The following is a 17,509-nucleotide window of genomic DNA, read 5'->3' as shown; positions in this document are numbered from 1 at the left end:
AATGCATGATTGTTAGTAGGTGTGATAGAATGAGATGGCGTCCTTACCACGTGATAATAGGAAGTACAAAAGCCCATTGGACTGGGAGAAGATGGTGATAACAACATGAAAAGGGCAGAGAAGCATGATGATGTAGATTCAGACCCATCATTGACAGTTACAGTCACCAAGCTAATATGTTTGGGTTTTATTTATTTGACAGAGGTGAGCCAGTAAAGATTATTATGAAAGTAATGATCAGAAACGTTTTAGAAAGAATAATGTTAACGTAGTTGCTCTGACATATGTCACATTGATCAAAGTATTTCCTTTTGCTGGATCCTAGATTTAACCTTAAAATCTTAACAGTTCTTCCAGCAGCCATGATCCATTGATGAAACATCTTTGCAGGGTCTGGCTCTGTTTTTGTTGTTGTTTTTAAAGAAAACCAAGATTTGATTAGGTGTCCAACACCAATTCTACTACATACTTAGCTCTGTGACCTTAATGATGCAGTTCGTTCCTCTAAGTGTTGATTATAAAATGGGACTAATATTTGCCTTGTGAAAAGTGTACAAAATAATTAGCTTAATACCTCCAGCATAGTAACTAATAAATGATGGCCTCCCTTTGCCATACAGTATTATCATTAGCTCTAACAATTGTATCAGTATTGTATAAAGATATTAAGTGAACCCTAGAGTGCTTAAAATCTTCTACTGAAATGCACACCAGACTATGAAACAAAGATTTGGCAAAAATAAGTTGTCAAGTAGGCATCCCATAAGACAGGGAATAGAATATATGTGGACTTTAGCGAATAGGGAAATGTAAGGGCCCACTGTGTAGTACTTCTTCATAGATGCTAACGTAAGCAAAGAAAAAAAAAAGAGCCACATGCCTAATGGGAGTATATGCCATCATTTGCCAATGGCTGCTTTCTTCTCCAAAGGCCAAATAAGACAAGAACCTCTACCACCACTAGGAGTCCCCAGAGGGACACACTCTGAACAGGAATGTATTACAGTAAACACTTTCCCCTGCTTTGGCAGCTGTTGGGGGAAACACCTGCTGATAGTCCCTTAAGGCTTACAGTCAAAGGCATGTAAATTTGGTGTTTTCAGTAGGTCATGTGGAGTTTTAAAATTCTCCTGAAAGTATCTCATGTAAGTATCTTCACATAAACTGAAAAGGCCTGTGTCAGAGTAGTCTCAAAATTATTTATGAAGATGAATCTTGCTTAGATGACTCAAAAATAAACATATGAGAAGTTACCAGTATCTAAACTGAGTATTGAATTACATGATATATGAGTGTTTAAATTATTTCTTAAGTGATGCACGAGATTATGTTCATTTAGAAACTCTTGATGATGTAATAATCACCTTTTATATCTTGCAGGCACTTAGAAGAAATGCTCTCACTATGAGTACAACTACTGCATCTGCCTGATCATATTTAAAGGAACAGAAGAAATATTTGTAATTAATCTGCCCAGTAAATACCAGCTCATAGCACTAGGCAGGTGCAAGTCTAGATAAAATTTCTTGCAGCTAATTTAAACTTTCTACACACACCAATAGATAATCTTAATGTAAATATTACATTTCTTCTTGAACCTTTAATGTAAGCCAGCATGTAGAGGAGGATCTTGACTTACGTTCTGTATCATGGATGTTTTTGTGTACTGTTAGCATTTGTGGATAGTTACTAAAGTATGTTTGCAAATGGTTCTACATCTGCTAGAGCTATATATTTTCTTGGAACTCAGATTAAATCTAATGGCGAGTTAAACTGGGGACCACTTTTCCCACTTAAAGCCTCAGGTACTTATTAATTTATAGGTTTTTAAAAATGTTTAAAAACTTATTTAGGGGCTGGAGATGTGGCTCAAGCGATAGCGCGCTCGCCTGGGTTCAATCCTCAGCACCACATACAAATAAAGAAATAAATAATAAAAAATTCTCTCTCTCTCTCTCATTTAGAAGCTTATTGTGTAACCACTACCTCAGGGATGAGTTTTTATTATTATAATACGCTTGTTTTTTCTATGCTTGTATTTTCAAAGTTTTAAATTCCATACATTTTGTAAAATATTATAATGTATTTTTTAGTACATACATTTAAATATGAAGTTGGTTTTTAGCTCAATTAAACAGCCTCCAATAAATTAAAAAGACCTTTATTATGAGACAGTATGTAATCCTTTCCAAATTATTTAAATTCTTTATTCTGTATTGTTTTTATTACCATTTATTTGTATTGTTGCTCACAAAATGAATCAGTATCTAAACCAGGTACTAAATTACATGGCAAGTGGATGTTAAAATCATTTAATTGATGCATGAGAAATACATTGATTTGGAAATTAATTCATAATGATGACCTAATCATCTTTTATATCCTACAAGCACTTAGAAAAATCACAAAATATGTCTTTGTGTGTGTATGCATGTGTGTGTTACTAGGGATGGCTCCCTGAGCCTGACATATGCTAGGCAAACACTCTACTACTGAGCTACACCCCCCATCCCTGAATATATCATAGCTTGATAACATACATTTTTTTTTTAAAGTCTATACTTTTCTTGACCATTTCTAGAGGGGGCAAATGTTATTCTCAGAATTTGTGTATCATTTGATATCATGAAAATAAAAATACCATAGTATTTTTAAAACCATTTAACAAGGTGGAAAATAACCCATTTTCCGCTTAAATTCAGATTCATGTCTTTTTTTAAAACTATTAATATAAATATAGGTGCTAAATAGTAATCCAATTAAACCTAATTGTCTTCATTAGTGATTATCTTGGTACTATTTAAATGTCTTAAGATAATCGTCTGCTAAATATTAAGAATACTTTAAAATAAACAAAACCTCAGGATATAAGTCAAGACATTTTGTAAACTAACCTACATTAGTTAGGAAACAAAGGGTTAAGAAGTAGATTGGTTTCATATATAATCCAAGTTATGTAGGTATGTGCTTAATGCTCTTAAACCAGTTACTGTATGTTTGACCTCTTGATATACTAAGCTTTTGCCTTTCAGAACAGCTGGGCTGCTAAGAATCATTTCCCAGTTCTCTTCATTGTAGATCAGATGACTCTCGCTTTATCACCCTTAGAGGCTGCATGAAGGACAAAGCAGAAAAATCCACACACAAAACTAATGTTTATATGGGGGGAGGGGAAAGGGGGATATACTTGGCCCTGATCTTCCAATGAACATAACAGAAGAGAGACCAATTGAGACTTGAAACCATTGTGTTACTCTAACCATTATTTAGTTACAACCTATCCATCTCTTAGTCTTATCTATTGAACAGAGAGGCTACTTTGGCTGCCTTGACTTTTGTAAATGTTTCACTCACTTATTTGTGGTTTATCATTTGGACAGAATGCTACATCGGGATATTTTCCCCCTCCCTAAAGCCTCAAGGGAAAAATGACTTCTGTTTGCTTCATATGTGATACATAACACTTCTGCCTATTCCTCCCTATTCTCTTTCTTGCTTTAAGAAGCAAACCTAGGTCTATTGGCAATGGGGGAAACTGCACTTCTTAGAAATGCTTCTTCCCTGTAAAATGTACTTGGAAATAACATAGAAGTGCTCATTTTTTGATAGATACATAGTGAAAAAAGAGAAATTTTTCTAAAATTTTGACTCATCTAAATATATTAGAACATTTCCTATAATCCTTAATCTAGCTGAAATGCTTTGGAATAGCCCACTTCTGTGATTTTTATATTAACATTTAAAATTTTTTTTCTAGTTAGTTATACATGATAGAATGCATTTTGTTTCATTGACTTATGTGATCTTATTAATTCATCACTGGATATACTTGGTATTTTAGAACCTAATTTTTTTAAAGTCAAAATATTAGTTTTTAATATGAGAGATACTAATTGCGGTAAGTCTCCTTAGAAGCTATAATGTAATTCGATGATGATTTAGATTAAATCATCTAAAAAATGTATTATTTATAGAATTTACCTATAAGACACCCTGAATACAAGTGTTACGGGTATATTATTTATATAATACTTTTATTTCAAATAAGTTTCTATACTCCAGTTATTTAGAACTCAGAATTTTCTCATCACTAATATAAATCAACATCCTATGTTAAATGCAAACACACTATTATAAATTTTTTTTTTTTAAAAAAGGCAATACCAGCCAGCCAAGATGCTGACATTTGGGCACAGTGATTACAGATGGTGACCATGGACAGTGATGTTCCTGCTGAATCGGCAGCGACTCAAGGCTGCTTTTCTGTGCTGACCTGCCCTCTTGTGTCTTTATGCACATTTACTCTGAGAAAGAAATACTTCTCGATTTTTGCTTTGTCTAAACCCACTTTCTTTATCAGACTTAGCAATACATACCTTCTTGCGTCAGCCTATGACTAGCTTGTACCCAGAACCAAATTCTTTTTGGTATGACTGTTTACTTCTGAATATGCTTCAATGGCTACCTTATGAAAGAAATATACTCAGTTTTTAAAAAAAGGTTAATGGTAAACTTGCTTTATTTTTATCATAGAGACTAAAGAGAACATATTTATATGAGAAACTACAACATGGATATAATACTTTTACCAATTGAATACTATAGTAAATAGAGATTCTGATAATAGAGGGATAACATTAACAGGACAAAATTAACAGGAAGTATGATTTGAATCAACGCTTATGCCAGTGGTAAGTAACCTGAACCAGGTCAGTTCATAACAAAAAAGGAATGAAACCCTATATAAAACAGTTTAAATAGAATGATGCTAGAAAAGATTAGAACTAGTGTTCATGAGTAGCTTAAGAAACTTCAGAATAATTGGGATTTACATTCAGGAAAAATCATTTTTTAAATGGATTCAAGTAAATCTGCATTCTTGGAAATTAATAAGAACACCATTTAATCTATTTACCTTATTAAAAACAACTTCAAATTTGTAAATTTGACATCAAGACATCAAGCAGCTTAACTGGCCTCAGCAATTAAAAAGATGATCTTAAATTTAATTCCCTGAGATAACAATGAAATACATATTACTTGCATGCTAAAATGCAAAGAAAACTAAATCTGAATGCCAAAATTAGTGGTTTCCTTTAAAGACGGGGTTTGATTCTCCCATTAAGCTATTTGCAGATTTTTTTTCAAGACATCATTTATAGAGTACAATTTCTAAGTAAATCTTGGGACTAAGGACTTTTTTAACTAATTAAATAACTGTGAATATTAATAAAAACTACAATATGCTTTGGCCCAACAATATTTAGAAAATAAAAGCCTCCGTTGGTCTTTGGTCCCAAAATACACTTATGTTGTGGAGAAACAATGACTTTTCACCATTTCTTTTTCTATTCCATGATTCTCAAAATAACAATTTCATTAATACATTACAAAAAGTTCACATTTGTTTGGGAATACAGCTAGTTGATTTTCTTCCGATTTCTTCCATTTTTGGAATCCCATATGATTATAATGTTGAAGTATACCAAGAAGAACAGGAAGTTCAAACAGGATACAAAACACACCAATACAGAGAATAAATCTGGTAATTTCTGAGGAGGATCCAGTGTGACAATCATCAGCGTCAGAAGGACCATAAAGATCACTGAGGTCAGAAACTATAAGGGAAAGAAAACAATACTGAGCAGTATAGAAGATAAACTGTACTGCTAACACTGATTTGAAGCTATTAAATGAGCAGAACTGAAGGTGAGGGTTGAGGGTCTAACTCTTCTAGTGGATCTCAACTTGGGCTTCATGTTAGATCATCTGACTTAAAAAAATCTTGATGCACAGGCCACATCCCAGACCAATTAAATCAGAAGTTAAGAGCAGGCCTTAGTACTTTGTTAAAGCTCTCTACGTTGTTGCCATGTATAGCCAAGCAAGAGAATCCCTGTCTTATACTTTATACCACCTAGGCACTGAAGAAAGGTATCTGGATCATAATGATTGCCAGTTAGGGTTAAATTCATGGTATCCCCTACAGTCCTGGGTCCTAATGGGATATAAGGTTCTAAGCCAGTCAGGAGAACCCATCTATGACATTTTTCCCATGGTAAATGAAAAAATTCCATTTTATATTCACTGAATATTCTCAGTGAGTTAATACTGTAGTAAAGCAACAGTGGGACATATGAAGAAAATGTGGTCCTCTAGCTTTGAAGAGTCTGCCTTTTAATTAGAGAAATATTAAATAAAATCACAAGCTCATATTTGATTAAATACCAAAATGAGTAAAATAATTATCACATTTATTTTAATTGTGTAGTAGTATTCTTCTCTAGACCATGCAACATGAAAATGTCCTACATCTACACTCCAATACAAGAGCTGCTAACCACATATGGCTGTTGAACATTTGAAATATGCCTACTGAGGAGTGAATTTTTAAATTTATTTAATTTTAATCAGTTTAAATGTAGTGGCTACTGTATTGGACAGTTTAGCTCTAGGCCATGAGCTCCTCTAAGACATGGACAAGCCAGATGTTACTTATTTTATCTCAAGATGCATAGATACTAAAAGCTGCATAAGTTAATGTAGAAAGCAAATGGAGAAATAGTAGTGCCTCCCCTAAAGGAGCTATGCCACAAAGAGAACCCTAAACGATGCCATTATGCATCGTAAGATCTGAATAGAATCTAATGCAGTGGTCATTTTAGATGAAAGTGGGGAAGGTGGGTGCTAAAAAAGGCTTACAGACAGGTATAACAAACAGGTGCACGTATCCTCCAAAGAGAAAATTCCTGAGATGACCTTAGTAGGGAATGAAAACTTATGACATTATCAAAATAAGTTTCAAATTTAAGAATTATGCTTGAAATGCCATCTTGAATTAAGTGTCCAACTGGCATGCTGAAATTTCTTTCATTTTGTTTAAAATTTCTCTCATTTTAAACAAAAACCCTCTCTTCCTCCAGCTGTTACCAACTTGCCTGCTACTGTTGACAGCAAAGCTTCCCAAAAGAGTTCCTATGACATGCTGTGTCCAGTTCTCTTATTCACTAGTGAGCCTACACCAGTTAGGCTTTTACTTCAGACACTCCATGAAACAGCTCTCCTCAGGTATCTATTGTACTGGAAGAATAAATTCTTAACTGCCTTACTTGATTCTCTCAGTAGCATTTGATTATTTTTGTGGACTGTGAACTGAACCCAGGGGTGCTCTACCACTAAGCCACATGTACCCCAGCCCTTTTTATTTAATTTTGAAACTCCATCTCTTCAGCTGGGATTATAGGCATGTACCACTTCAGCCAGTTATCAGCATTTGAAATAGCACATTCTCTCATCACCTCGAAACACCGTCTTCACTTATGAAGTATGGCTACTATGATAACACACTCTCCTGATGCCCACCCACCTCGCGTAAGTTACCTCAAACAGTTCTGCTGGATCCTCCTCATGTCCCCTACCTCTCTGTGTTCTAGAGTTCAGTACTTAGTCCTCTTAAGCCTATATTCATACCCATGGTGAGTTCATCGAGCGACTGACTTTAATTACCAACCATTATTGCTGAAAACTCAAATTAGCTTCCAGCCAGGACCTTTTCCCCTAATCTCTAGCCTCATATGTCTTAAGTCCTCCCTAATGTCTTCACTTTGAATATCTAACAGGCATCTAAAACTAAACATAAAAATAAACTGCTCTAGCATGCTTTAGGCCTGGGGTTCAAATCCAGTACTGCCAAAAAAGTCCTATAAAAACAAACTTCTGATCCCCCCATATCTCCCCACCCCCCAACATACACAAAGTGCCTTCAATAGTGTTCCTCCAATTCAGTGAAGGGCAACTCCTTCCATTCAGTTGTTCATGCCAAAACCCATGCATTCAGGCTTAGCTTCCTCTCTCATATCCTCAGCAATTCCTGTTGGTTTTACCTTCAAAATACACCCCAAGCAAAATAATAATAATAAAAGGAAAAAAATGCCCCAAATCTGACTGCTTATAGCCACTTCCACTGCCACTCTACCCTAGTCCACAGCCCCATTGGCTCATGGATTCCAGCATCTGTTCTCTAAAGTCACCATAGTGATCTTCTACAGATGAAAGCCCTGTGTGATATTAGCTCTTATAATTTCTTTGCCTCACCCTAGTCAATCACCATGGCCTCCGTGATACCCAGTGCATTTATAGTTCTCCTGGGTCAGTCTATCCTCAATTATCTGCAGAGCTCACTCCCTTGCTTCCTTTGTTTTTTTGGTTTTTTTTTTTACTTTTAAAAGAAGAAAAAGCCTTGCTACTTTAAAACTACAATCACTCTCTCTCTCCTATATATCATAGCCCTTCTTCCCTTGCTTTATTTTTCTCCAAAATATTTATTACCCTTTGACATGCTACATATTTTATATATGCTAACATCTGATGTCCTCGCTAGGATGTAACCTCCACGACAGCAGTGATTTTTGTTAATTTTGTTCACTGCTGTATCCTCAGCCTCCAGAAAAGTCCTTGGCACATAGTAAGCCTTCAGAAGTAAATCTAGGAGTACCTAGTGGTTCTCACCTTGACTACTGGACCAGATTGTATCACAGTAGGAATCGAGAATGACATACATCCAAAGAGTTGGGCCTGTGCTAATGGCAAAAAGTGAACCTTGAGATCTTGCTTTCCATTTGAACCCCAGTATAGTCAGTTAATCCTATCATTGTCTTTCTGGTTCACCTCTTAACTTCCTACCTCCCCATTCCTATCCTCCATGATCATGATCTAAAATGCAAAACCCTCAGTACATCCATTCATCTCTGCTCTGAGAATGCCTGTCTGCTGTTCCTTCAAGATGTACATAAAACAAATACCACCTCCTTTAGAACTTTATGCACTCCCCTAGCAAAGTTAACTATTCTTTTTTTTGTTATTTGGGTACCTTGTGTAATCCTCTATACTATGTAGTCCTTAAAAATAAAAAAAAATTAAAAACCTGTTATTTCCCCCAGTAGGGAAAGAGCTGACACTTTCTATACCTACCATGTCAGCCATTCTATTCATATTAAGAATGCTGACTGACTTATATTAGTTATAAAACATATCTTATTTTAAAAGTTAGACATTTAAAAGCTAAAGGAAAAATCACATGAAGTGTTTCCAGTCTAAAAAATAGATTTTTAAAAAATTTTTAGTTGTAGATGGACACAATACCTTTATTCTATTTATGTGGTACTGAGGCACATGTGAAGCAAGCGTTCTACCACTGAGCCACAACCCCAGCCCCAATACATTTGTTTTGTATGCAATTTTTATTTTCTTATTTTGAAAAAAAAAATTATATATATATAAAGTATATATGTGTATATATATATATGTGTATTATATATATATATACTTTCATGTGTTACATGTATACAAATATACTTATATGTCATATATATTTTACATATACTCACATGCTTAGCTCTCTAATAAACTTTCCATTTATTATACATTCTTTCATAAACATTTAAATACTTTAAAATATTCCATGGAACTTATATAGTAACTCATATACTATTTTCTAGCTACTGGACATTTGAGCTACCTCTAATAATCAGATGGTGAATGTCCATTCATTCAACAAACAAGTACCCACTACCTACTATGTACTGATAGAAGCTACTTATATAATAGTATGTATAAAATCAAGAATTCTAGGCTGGTATCCCTGATGAATACAGATGCAAAAATTCTTAATAAAATTCTGACAAATTGCATACAAAAGCATATTAAAAAGGTCAAGTGGAGTTCATCTCAGATGCAAGGTTGGTTCAACATACAGAAATCATTAATAGACTTAGAGACAAAAATTATGATTATCTCAATAGATGCTGAAAAAGCATTTAACAAAATACAGCACCTTTTCATGTTCAAAACACTATAAAACTAGGAATAGTAGAAAATGCCTCAACATTGTAAAAGCTATCTATGTTAAGTCCAAGGCTTACGTTATTCTACTGAAAGCATTCCGTCTAAAAACTGGAATAAGACAGGATGCTCTCTTTCACCACTTGTATTCAACACAGTCCTTGAAACTCTAGCCAGAGCAAACAAAAGAAATTAAAAGGATATACATAGAAAAAGAAGAGCTCAAACTATCCCTATTTGCTGATGACATGATTCTGTATTTAGAAGATGCAAAAAATCCACCAGAAAACTTCTAGAACTAATAAATGAATTCAGCAAAGTAGCAAAATACAAAATCAATATCTATAAATCAAATGCATTTCTATACATAAGCAATGAATGCACTGAAAGAGAAATTAGGAAAATTACCCCATTCAAAATAGTATTTAAAAAGATAAAATACTTGGAAATCAATCTAATAAAAGAGGTGAAAGACCTCTACAATGAAAACTACAGAACACTAAAGTAAGAAATTGAAGAAGACTTAGAAGATGGAAATATCTCCCATGCTTTTAGATAGTCAGAATGAATATTGTCAAAATGGCCATACTACCAAAACTGTTACACAGATTTAATGCAATTCCTATTAAAATCTCAATGGCATTCTTCATAGAAAAGGCAATCATAAAATTCATTTGGAAAAGTAAGAGACCCAGAATAGCCATAGCAATCCTCAGCAAGAAAAGTGAAGCAGGAGGTATCACAATACCAGATCTTAAACTATACTACAGAGCAACAGTAACAAAAACAGCATGGTATTGGCACCAAAATAACTGTGTAGACCAATGATACAAAATAGAAAACATAGCAACAAACCCACATAAATATGGCTATGTCATACTAGAGAAAGGCGCCAAAAACATACATTGGAGAAATGATAGCCTCTTCAACAAATGGTGCTGAGGAAACTGGAAATCCATATACAGCAAAATGAAATCAAGCCTCTATCTCTCACCATGCACAAAACTCAAAAGTGGATCAAGGACCTAGGAATTAGACTAGAGACCCTGCATTTACTAGAAGAAAAAGTAGGCCCAAATCTTCATCATGTCAGATTAGGCCCCAACTTCCTTAACAAGACTCCTAAAGTGCAAGATGTAAAATTAAGAATCAATTAGTGGGATGGATTCAAATTAAAAGGTTCCTCAGCAAACGAAACAATCAATGATGTGAAGAGAGATATCTACAGAAATATCTTTACCACACACACATCAGATAGAGCACTAATCTCCAGGATACATAAAGAACTCAAAAAACTTAACAGAAAACCCAATCAAGAAATGGGCTAAGGAACTGAACAGACTTTTCAGAAGAAGATATATAAGCACTCAACCAATATATGAAAAAAAATGTTCAACATCTCTAGTAATTGAAGAAATGCAAATTAAAACTACTCTAAGATTCCATCTCACTCCAGTCAGAATGGCAGTTATCAGGAATACAACCAATAAGTGATGGTGAGGATGTGGGGAAAAAGATTCACTCATACACTGCTGGTGGGACTGCAAATTGGTGCAACTACTTTGGAAAGCAGTAAGGAGATTCCCCAGAAAACTTGGAAAACTTGGAATGGAACCACCATTTGACCCATCTATCCTATCCCTCAGGACTTAAAATCAGCATACACACAGCCACATCAATGTTTATAGCACCTCAATTCACAGTAGCTAAATTGGAACCAACTGAGATGCCCATCAAAAGATTAATGGATAAAGAAACACCATATAAACAATGGAATATTACTCAGCACTAAAAGAGAATAAAATTATGGCATTTGCAGGTAAATGGATGGAACTGAAGAATATCATGCTAAGCAAAGTAAGTTGATCCCAAAAACCAAAGGCCAAATGTTTTCTTTGATTAGTGGATGCTGATCCACAATGGGGTGGGTGGGGAGGGTCATGAGAAGAATGGAGAAACTTCGGATTGGGCAAAGGGGAGGATGGGGAGTGGAGGGGCTATGGAACAAGAAAGATGGTGGAATGAGACGGACATCATTACCCTAGGTACATAGGTACATTCGTACATGACTGCACAAATGGTGAGGATCTCTATATGGTGTATAACCAGAGAATTGGAATGTTGTGCTCTATTTGTGAACAATGAATTTAAATGCATTCTGCTGTCATATATAACTAAGTAGAACAAATTTTAAAAATGGGAGAAAAAAAGAATTCTAGGCTAGAGATGTATCTCAATAGTAAAGTGCTTGCCTAGCATATGTGAGGCCCTGGGTTCAATCCTCTGTGCCATAAAAACAAAAACAAAAAAACACCCTGCCCTCAGGTAGATTACAACCTAGTATTTTCAACATATAAAGTACTGTAATAATCTCAATAATACAAATTTGAACATAATGCCCTCTAAATATAGAAACTGTGAATTGACAAAGACATCAAAACTATAGACCTTACTTTAGGATCAGATGATTTTCAACAAGCATGCCAAAGCAGTTTTGCAGAACTGAGATAGCTGAATAAGCACAAAATGAATCAAAGTTGTAGATATAAAAACAAACTATAAAACTAGAAGAAAACAGGAGTAAATATTCATGACCATTGGTTACATAGGTTTTCTTATAGATGACACCAAAAGCACAAGCAACAAAAGAAAAAATAGACATTAAAATTTTATCAGAATCAAAACTTGTATGCTCCATATAATGCCATCAACTCAGAATGTCAGAAAATATGTGCAAGTCATATATCTGGTAAGGGACTCATCAAGAATTTATAAAGAAAAATATAATGTATAAAAAAGTCTCAACACTCAAAAAACAAAAGACAATCCAACTAAAAATGAGAAGAGGGTGCTAGACTATAACTCAGTGGTACTGCTTGCCTAGCATGTGCAACGCCCTGAGTTCAGTTCCCAGCACTAGGGGGAAAAAAAGTAACGGATTTGAGTAGTCATTTTCTCCATACAAGATATAGAGATGGCCAATAAGCAAATGCTCAACGTCTTTCATTAGAAAAACACAAATAGCTGGCATGGGGGCACATGCCTGTAATCCAGCAGCTCCAGAAGCTGAGACAGGAGGATTACAAGTTAAAAGCAACTTAGCAAGGCCCCGAGCAACTTAGGGTGATGCTATCTCAAAATAAAATATAAAATAATGCTGCAAAGTAGCTCAGTGATTAAGCACAGGAGCGTTCAATCCCTACCAAAAGAAAAGAGAAATACAAATCACAACTATAATGAGCTACCACTTGACAATCACTAGTTAAGCTATAGTTCAAAAGCCAACAACAAATGCTGTCAAGGATGTACAGAAACTAGAAACCCACACATTGTTGGTGAGAATGTAGAATCATGGTATACTTTGTGAACAGTTTAGCAATTTCTGAAAATATTAAAACACAGAACTACTATAAGACCCAGCAATTCTACTCAAGGAAAATGAAAATTTATGTAGACTCAAACCTTATACACAAATGTCAATAATAGTATTATTCATAATAGCCCAAAAGTAGAAACCTAATATGTCCATTAGCTGATGGATAAACAAAACATGGCATATCAATATAATGGAATATAATTTGGCAATAAAAAGGAATAAAATACTAATAGATGGTATAACACAAATGAACCTCAAAAATATTATGCTAAGTAAAAGAAACCAGTCACAAAAGTCCATATTTTGTAGGATTCCACGTTATGGACTGAACTATGTCCCACCCCAAAATCCATATTTTGAAGTCCTAACCCCCAATGTCACTATATTTGGAGTCAGGGCTTTTAGAGAGGTAATTAAAGTTAAATGAGCCCATCTATAGTAGTGAGGCCCTAATCCAGTAGTACTAATGTCCTTATAAAGAAAAAAGGCACAGAAACCAAAGATCTCTCCCTATATGAGTACAAAGTAGAGGCTATATGACAACACAGGAAAAAGGTGGCTCTGTATAAACCAGGAAGAGTGGGCCTACCAGAAACCTACCCTGATGGCACCTTGATTTTGGACTTCTAGCCTCTAGAACTGTGAGGAAATAAATTTCTGTTATTAAAGGTACCCAGTCTTTGGTATTTTGTTATGGCAGCCTAAGCTAACTATGATAGTCCATTTGTATGAAATGTCCAGAATAGGTAAATCTATAGAGACAAAGAGCATATTAGTGGCTATCCAAAGTTGAGAGTTAGAAATGAGGGTATGATGGAGAATGACTGCTAATGAATATAAGGGTTTTTGGGGGGGTAATGAAAAAATGTAAAATTAGATTATTGTGATAATGTACAAATCTGTGTACATACTTAAAACCACTAGAGCATACACATTAAATGGGTGGATTATGTGACTAATTTCTCATAAAGTTAGAAAAGAAAAAAGATATTTCAATAATTTGAAAGAATAGTGGCATGCTAGAAAATGTACCATTCCTTAAAAACAACTTACCAAATGTTGTATAATTCTGGGAAGAAATGTAAAACGTGGAAGATATTTCCTTATAGAAATGGAAAAAGATTTTAACTGCAGTTCTTCTTCAGACATCTTTTCAAATATTGGAAAGAAAGTTGCACAAGCTATAAAAAATGCCATCACTGTCACAAAGGAGGGCATTAGGAGCTCATCCTTTAATAGAAGAGGTAGCATACTGTAAAGGAAAACAAAAAACACCAAAGCACAATCAACACAAATCATCATTTTGTAAAAGTGTCTTAAATGAGTTTACAGGAATCATACTGAAAATATTATGTAGAAGTTGGCTTGACTCACCTAAATGTTGACACAAGTAAAAACCAAGTAGACATAAAAGGAATTTCATTTAAAACTAAGCAGACTGGTCTAAAATGACAAAAAAAAAAAAAAAAATAGTATTAAAGAATATAATTTCAACTACTACTTGTAAAAAATATAAGCACATTTTATGTGTCTGATATTCCGGGGTAGCTTAAAAGAAAAATCCAAGAAGGACTCCACATGGACTACTGATTCATTATTTATAACAGTCTAAACTAAGTCTAGAACCAGAGAAGGTGTAAACTCCTCATAACTGGGAAACTGCTGCTTCCAATATGCCATTAATGGAATATTTTTCTCTATCTTACAAATAGTACCCTAAGGAAAGAGTCAGATAAGGCAGATCTGAACATTCAGAGAAAGCAAGCTTTTTCATATATTTCATCCTACTAGGTAAATATGAAATGAATTCCCAAAACAGTTGCTTTCAAACTTGTGTTTTATGACCCTCCATATTATGTATCACTCAGCTAAGTTAAAAACTAAAGTTATGAGCCAGGCACAGTGGTGTACACCTGTAATCCCAGTGACTTGGGAGTCTGAAGCAGGAAGATCCCAAGTTCAAGGCCAGCCTTAGCATCTTCGTGAGACTCTTGTCTCAAAAGAAAAAGAAAAAAGAACTGTAGGTATGGCTCAGTAGTAAAGAGCCCCAGGGTTCAATCCCCAGTACCTTCCCTCAAAAACCCCTGAAGTTAAAACAGACAATATCAGGCCACTGAAGAGAGGATAACAGATGTGAGTTGTAAAGGGAAGCACGTTGATAATGGTAGACTAAAAGAAAAGTAGTAGTAAAAGACTATATTAAAAAAGCGAAGCCAGGTGTGGTGGCCCACGCCTGTAATCCCAGCAGCTTGGGAGGCTGAGACAGGAGGATCATGAGTTCAAAGCCAGCCTCAGCAACATCAGGCACTAAGCAACTCAGTGAAACCCTGTCTCTATAAAATACAAAATAAGGCTGGAGATGTGGCTCAGTGGTTGATTGCTCTGAATTCAATCCCTGGTACCACCCCCACCAAAAAAAAAGAGCAATAGTAGAGGAACAGGAAGCACAATATCAGTAAATAAGAGCTGTTATCAAAGAGCTGTTTCACATCTTAGCTCCAAACTCTGACCTTAGTACAACTCCTGGTCCAATACCTTGTGGATACAGCTATGTCAGTGCTCAAGGAGAAAGGGGCTACTAAGAAACCCTGAGTCCAGGTCCCATTTCTGTCACTTGAGATCTTGAGTCAATCATTAACATGTTTTCTTATGTGTACATGTAAAAATCCTATACTATTAAATAGTTGAAAGAACTCTCTACAGGTATCATCTAGTATTTGTTAACAATAAAAATAAACTTTTCTAATGATGATGGTTATTGAATAATTGCTGCTACATTATTATTATTTGGCTCTTCTTATTTTTACAAATGCTTTTTTTTAAAATTTTTAATTGTTGGTTGTTCAAAACATTACATGTTTCTTGATATAACATATTTCACACTTTGATTCAAGTGGGTTACAAATGCTTTATGAAGGTATGACAGTCTCCTCCTTTCTTTAGAAGGATAACTTTTCCCCATATCAACTAGTATGTGAGATTTAAGTACTGGATTATAAACTGGTTGAAAACTATACTAAGAAATAATACCAGAGGACTTTCTATTTCACTACTTGAATATATTCTAAATCAAAATGGATTCATTTGGCAAGTATATAGAAGGTGCTTAATATTCACTGGTTTGGGGGGTCTTAATTCTTTCCCAATTTTTCATTCAATATTTAGTTACAACTCAAGCACTGATGAAACATTTATTATTACTTATATAGGACTGCTCTGAGAATACAAAGATGAATAGCCCCTAACCTTGAGATTCTGTAAAATTCATAATTATGTAGCAATTCCCTACATGGTCATCCTCTTCTCTCATCCTTCCCCTTCACCTTATTTGAAACAATGCCTAGCTCCCCATTCCCTTCAGAATAAAAACCAAAGTTTATAATACCACCTACAAGGTCCTACATGATTTAGGCCCCTGTCACCTTATTAAACCAGTAAAATCTAACTCAGGTTTGGGTTTCAGGGCATGATACTAAGTAGTCTTCCCAGTCTATCGTGATATGAGTCTGTTTTGTTTAGAGTGAAGACACTTTCCACATGGGCCAGCCCAGCAGATTTTAGTTCAAAGCCCCATCTAATAATAATTATATCAATCTTTTTTTTTATTTAAAATATATTTTATAAAGAAATAAAATCTAAGATGTCATCATCCTGAAAAAATGACTAATAATTATATGTAAAAATATCAGTGTACTTTTATTTTGCACTTGAATATTTGTGTAAATTATAAATGTACTTATAAATTATACAATAGGAAATATATACTTCAAACATTTCTACTTACAATGATACCAAGAGAACGGACTTTTCATGTACTTGGAAAGAAAATAAAAAGAATGATAATGCACAGCTAACCTTTAAGAAAAAAAAGAAGGGGATGAGATATATCAACTTGTAAAATATATCAATTATGAATGTAAATAATCATTTCAAGTGAAATATGAATATTATAGCTTCTATCTAGAAATAAAATATAAATGCAGAACTGATGTATAATATTTTAATAGAATCTTGAAAATGTTTTTCAAAAAACAATGGTTATAAACTATACATAAACATCTAAAACAAGTTCATTGGGACTCAGTTATTAACAAACAAAACCAGTAAATATATACAACAATCACACCTTCATTCTCCCTTGGAATCTGACAGTTTAGGACAAAAAGTTTGATATCTAAAAACGAATCTGTTGCAGTGTTTATAAAATGTATGCTTCAATAAAATATGCTAAAATTGTTTTGTAAATTCATCTGCTCTTTGGGGTTTTAAATAAGTTACTTAGATTTTGAGAAA

General features: G+C 34.4%; 2 protein-coding genes across 5 annotated transcripts in view; one reads left to right on the top strand and one right to left on the bottom strand.

The window, feature by feature from the left end:
• Itgb3bp (integrin subunit beta 3 binding protein) overlaps positions 1-1,943 on the top strand; it is a 58,523-nt gene extending 56,580 nt beyond the window's left edge. For both annotated transcript variants that reach the window (XM_071617910.1, XM_027949520.2), the window contains exon 10: positions 1,381-1,943. The gene's annotated coding sequence lies outside the window, so the exon portion shown is untranslated. The remainder of the gene's footprint in view (positions 1-1,380) is intronic.
• Alg6 (ALG6 alpha-1,3-glucosyltransferase) overlaps positions 1-17,509 on the bottom strand; it is a 94,375-nt gene that overhangs the window by 44,231 nt on the left and 32,635 nt on the right. For 2 of the 3 annotated variants that reach the window (XM_071617908.1, XM_071617909.1), the window contains 4 exons: positions 17,001-17,071; positions 14,591-14,659; positions 14,270-14,468; positions 4,502-5,618 (listed from right to left, as the gene is read on the bottom strand). In XM_071617908.1, the coding sequence (XP_071474009.1) occupies positions 5,421-5,618; positions 14,270-14,468; positions 14,591-14,659; positions 17,001-17,071 (537 nt within the window). In that variant the 3' untranslated portion in view covers positions 4,502-5,420. Of the gene's footprint in view, positions 1-4,501; positions 5,619-14,269; positions 14,469-14,590; positions 14,660-17,000; positions 17,072-17,509 lie in introns of those variants that run through there. The other variant, XR_011708853.1, reaches the window with a different exon arrangement.

Source organism: Marmota flaviventris, chromosome 10, assembly GCF_047511675.1.
Source record: "Marmota flaviventris isolate mMarFla1 chromosome 10, mMarFla1.hap1, whole genome shotgun sequence".
In the NCBI taxonomy this organism is placed as follows: Eukaryota; Metazoa; Chordata; class Mammalia; order Rodentia; family Sciuridae; genus Marmota; species Marmota flaviventris.
This window is presented reverse-complemented; position numbering and strand designations above follow the sequence as displayed.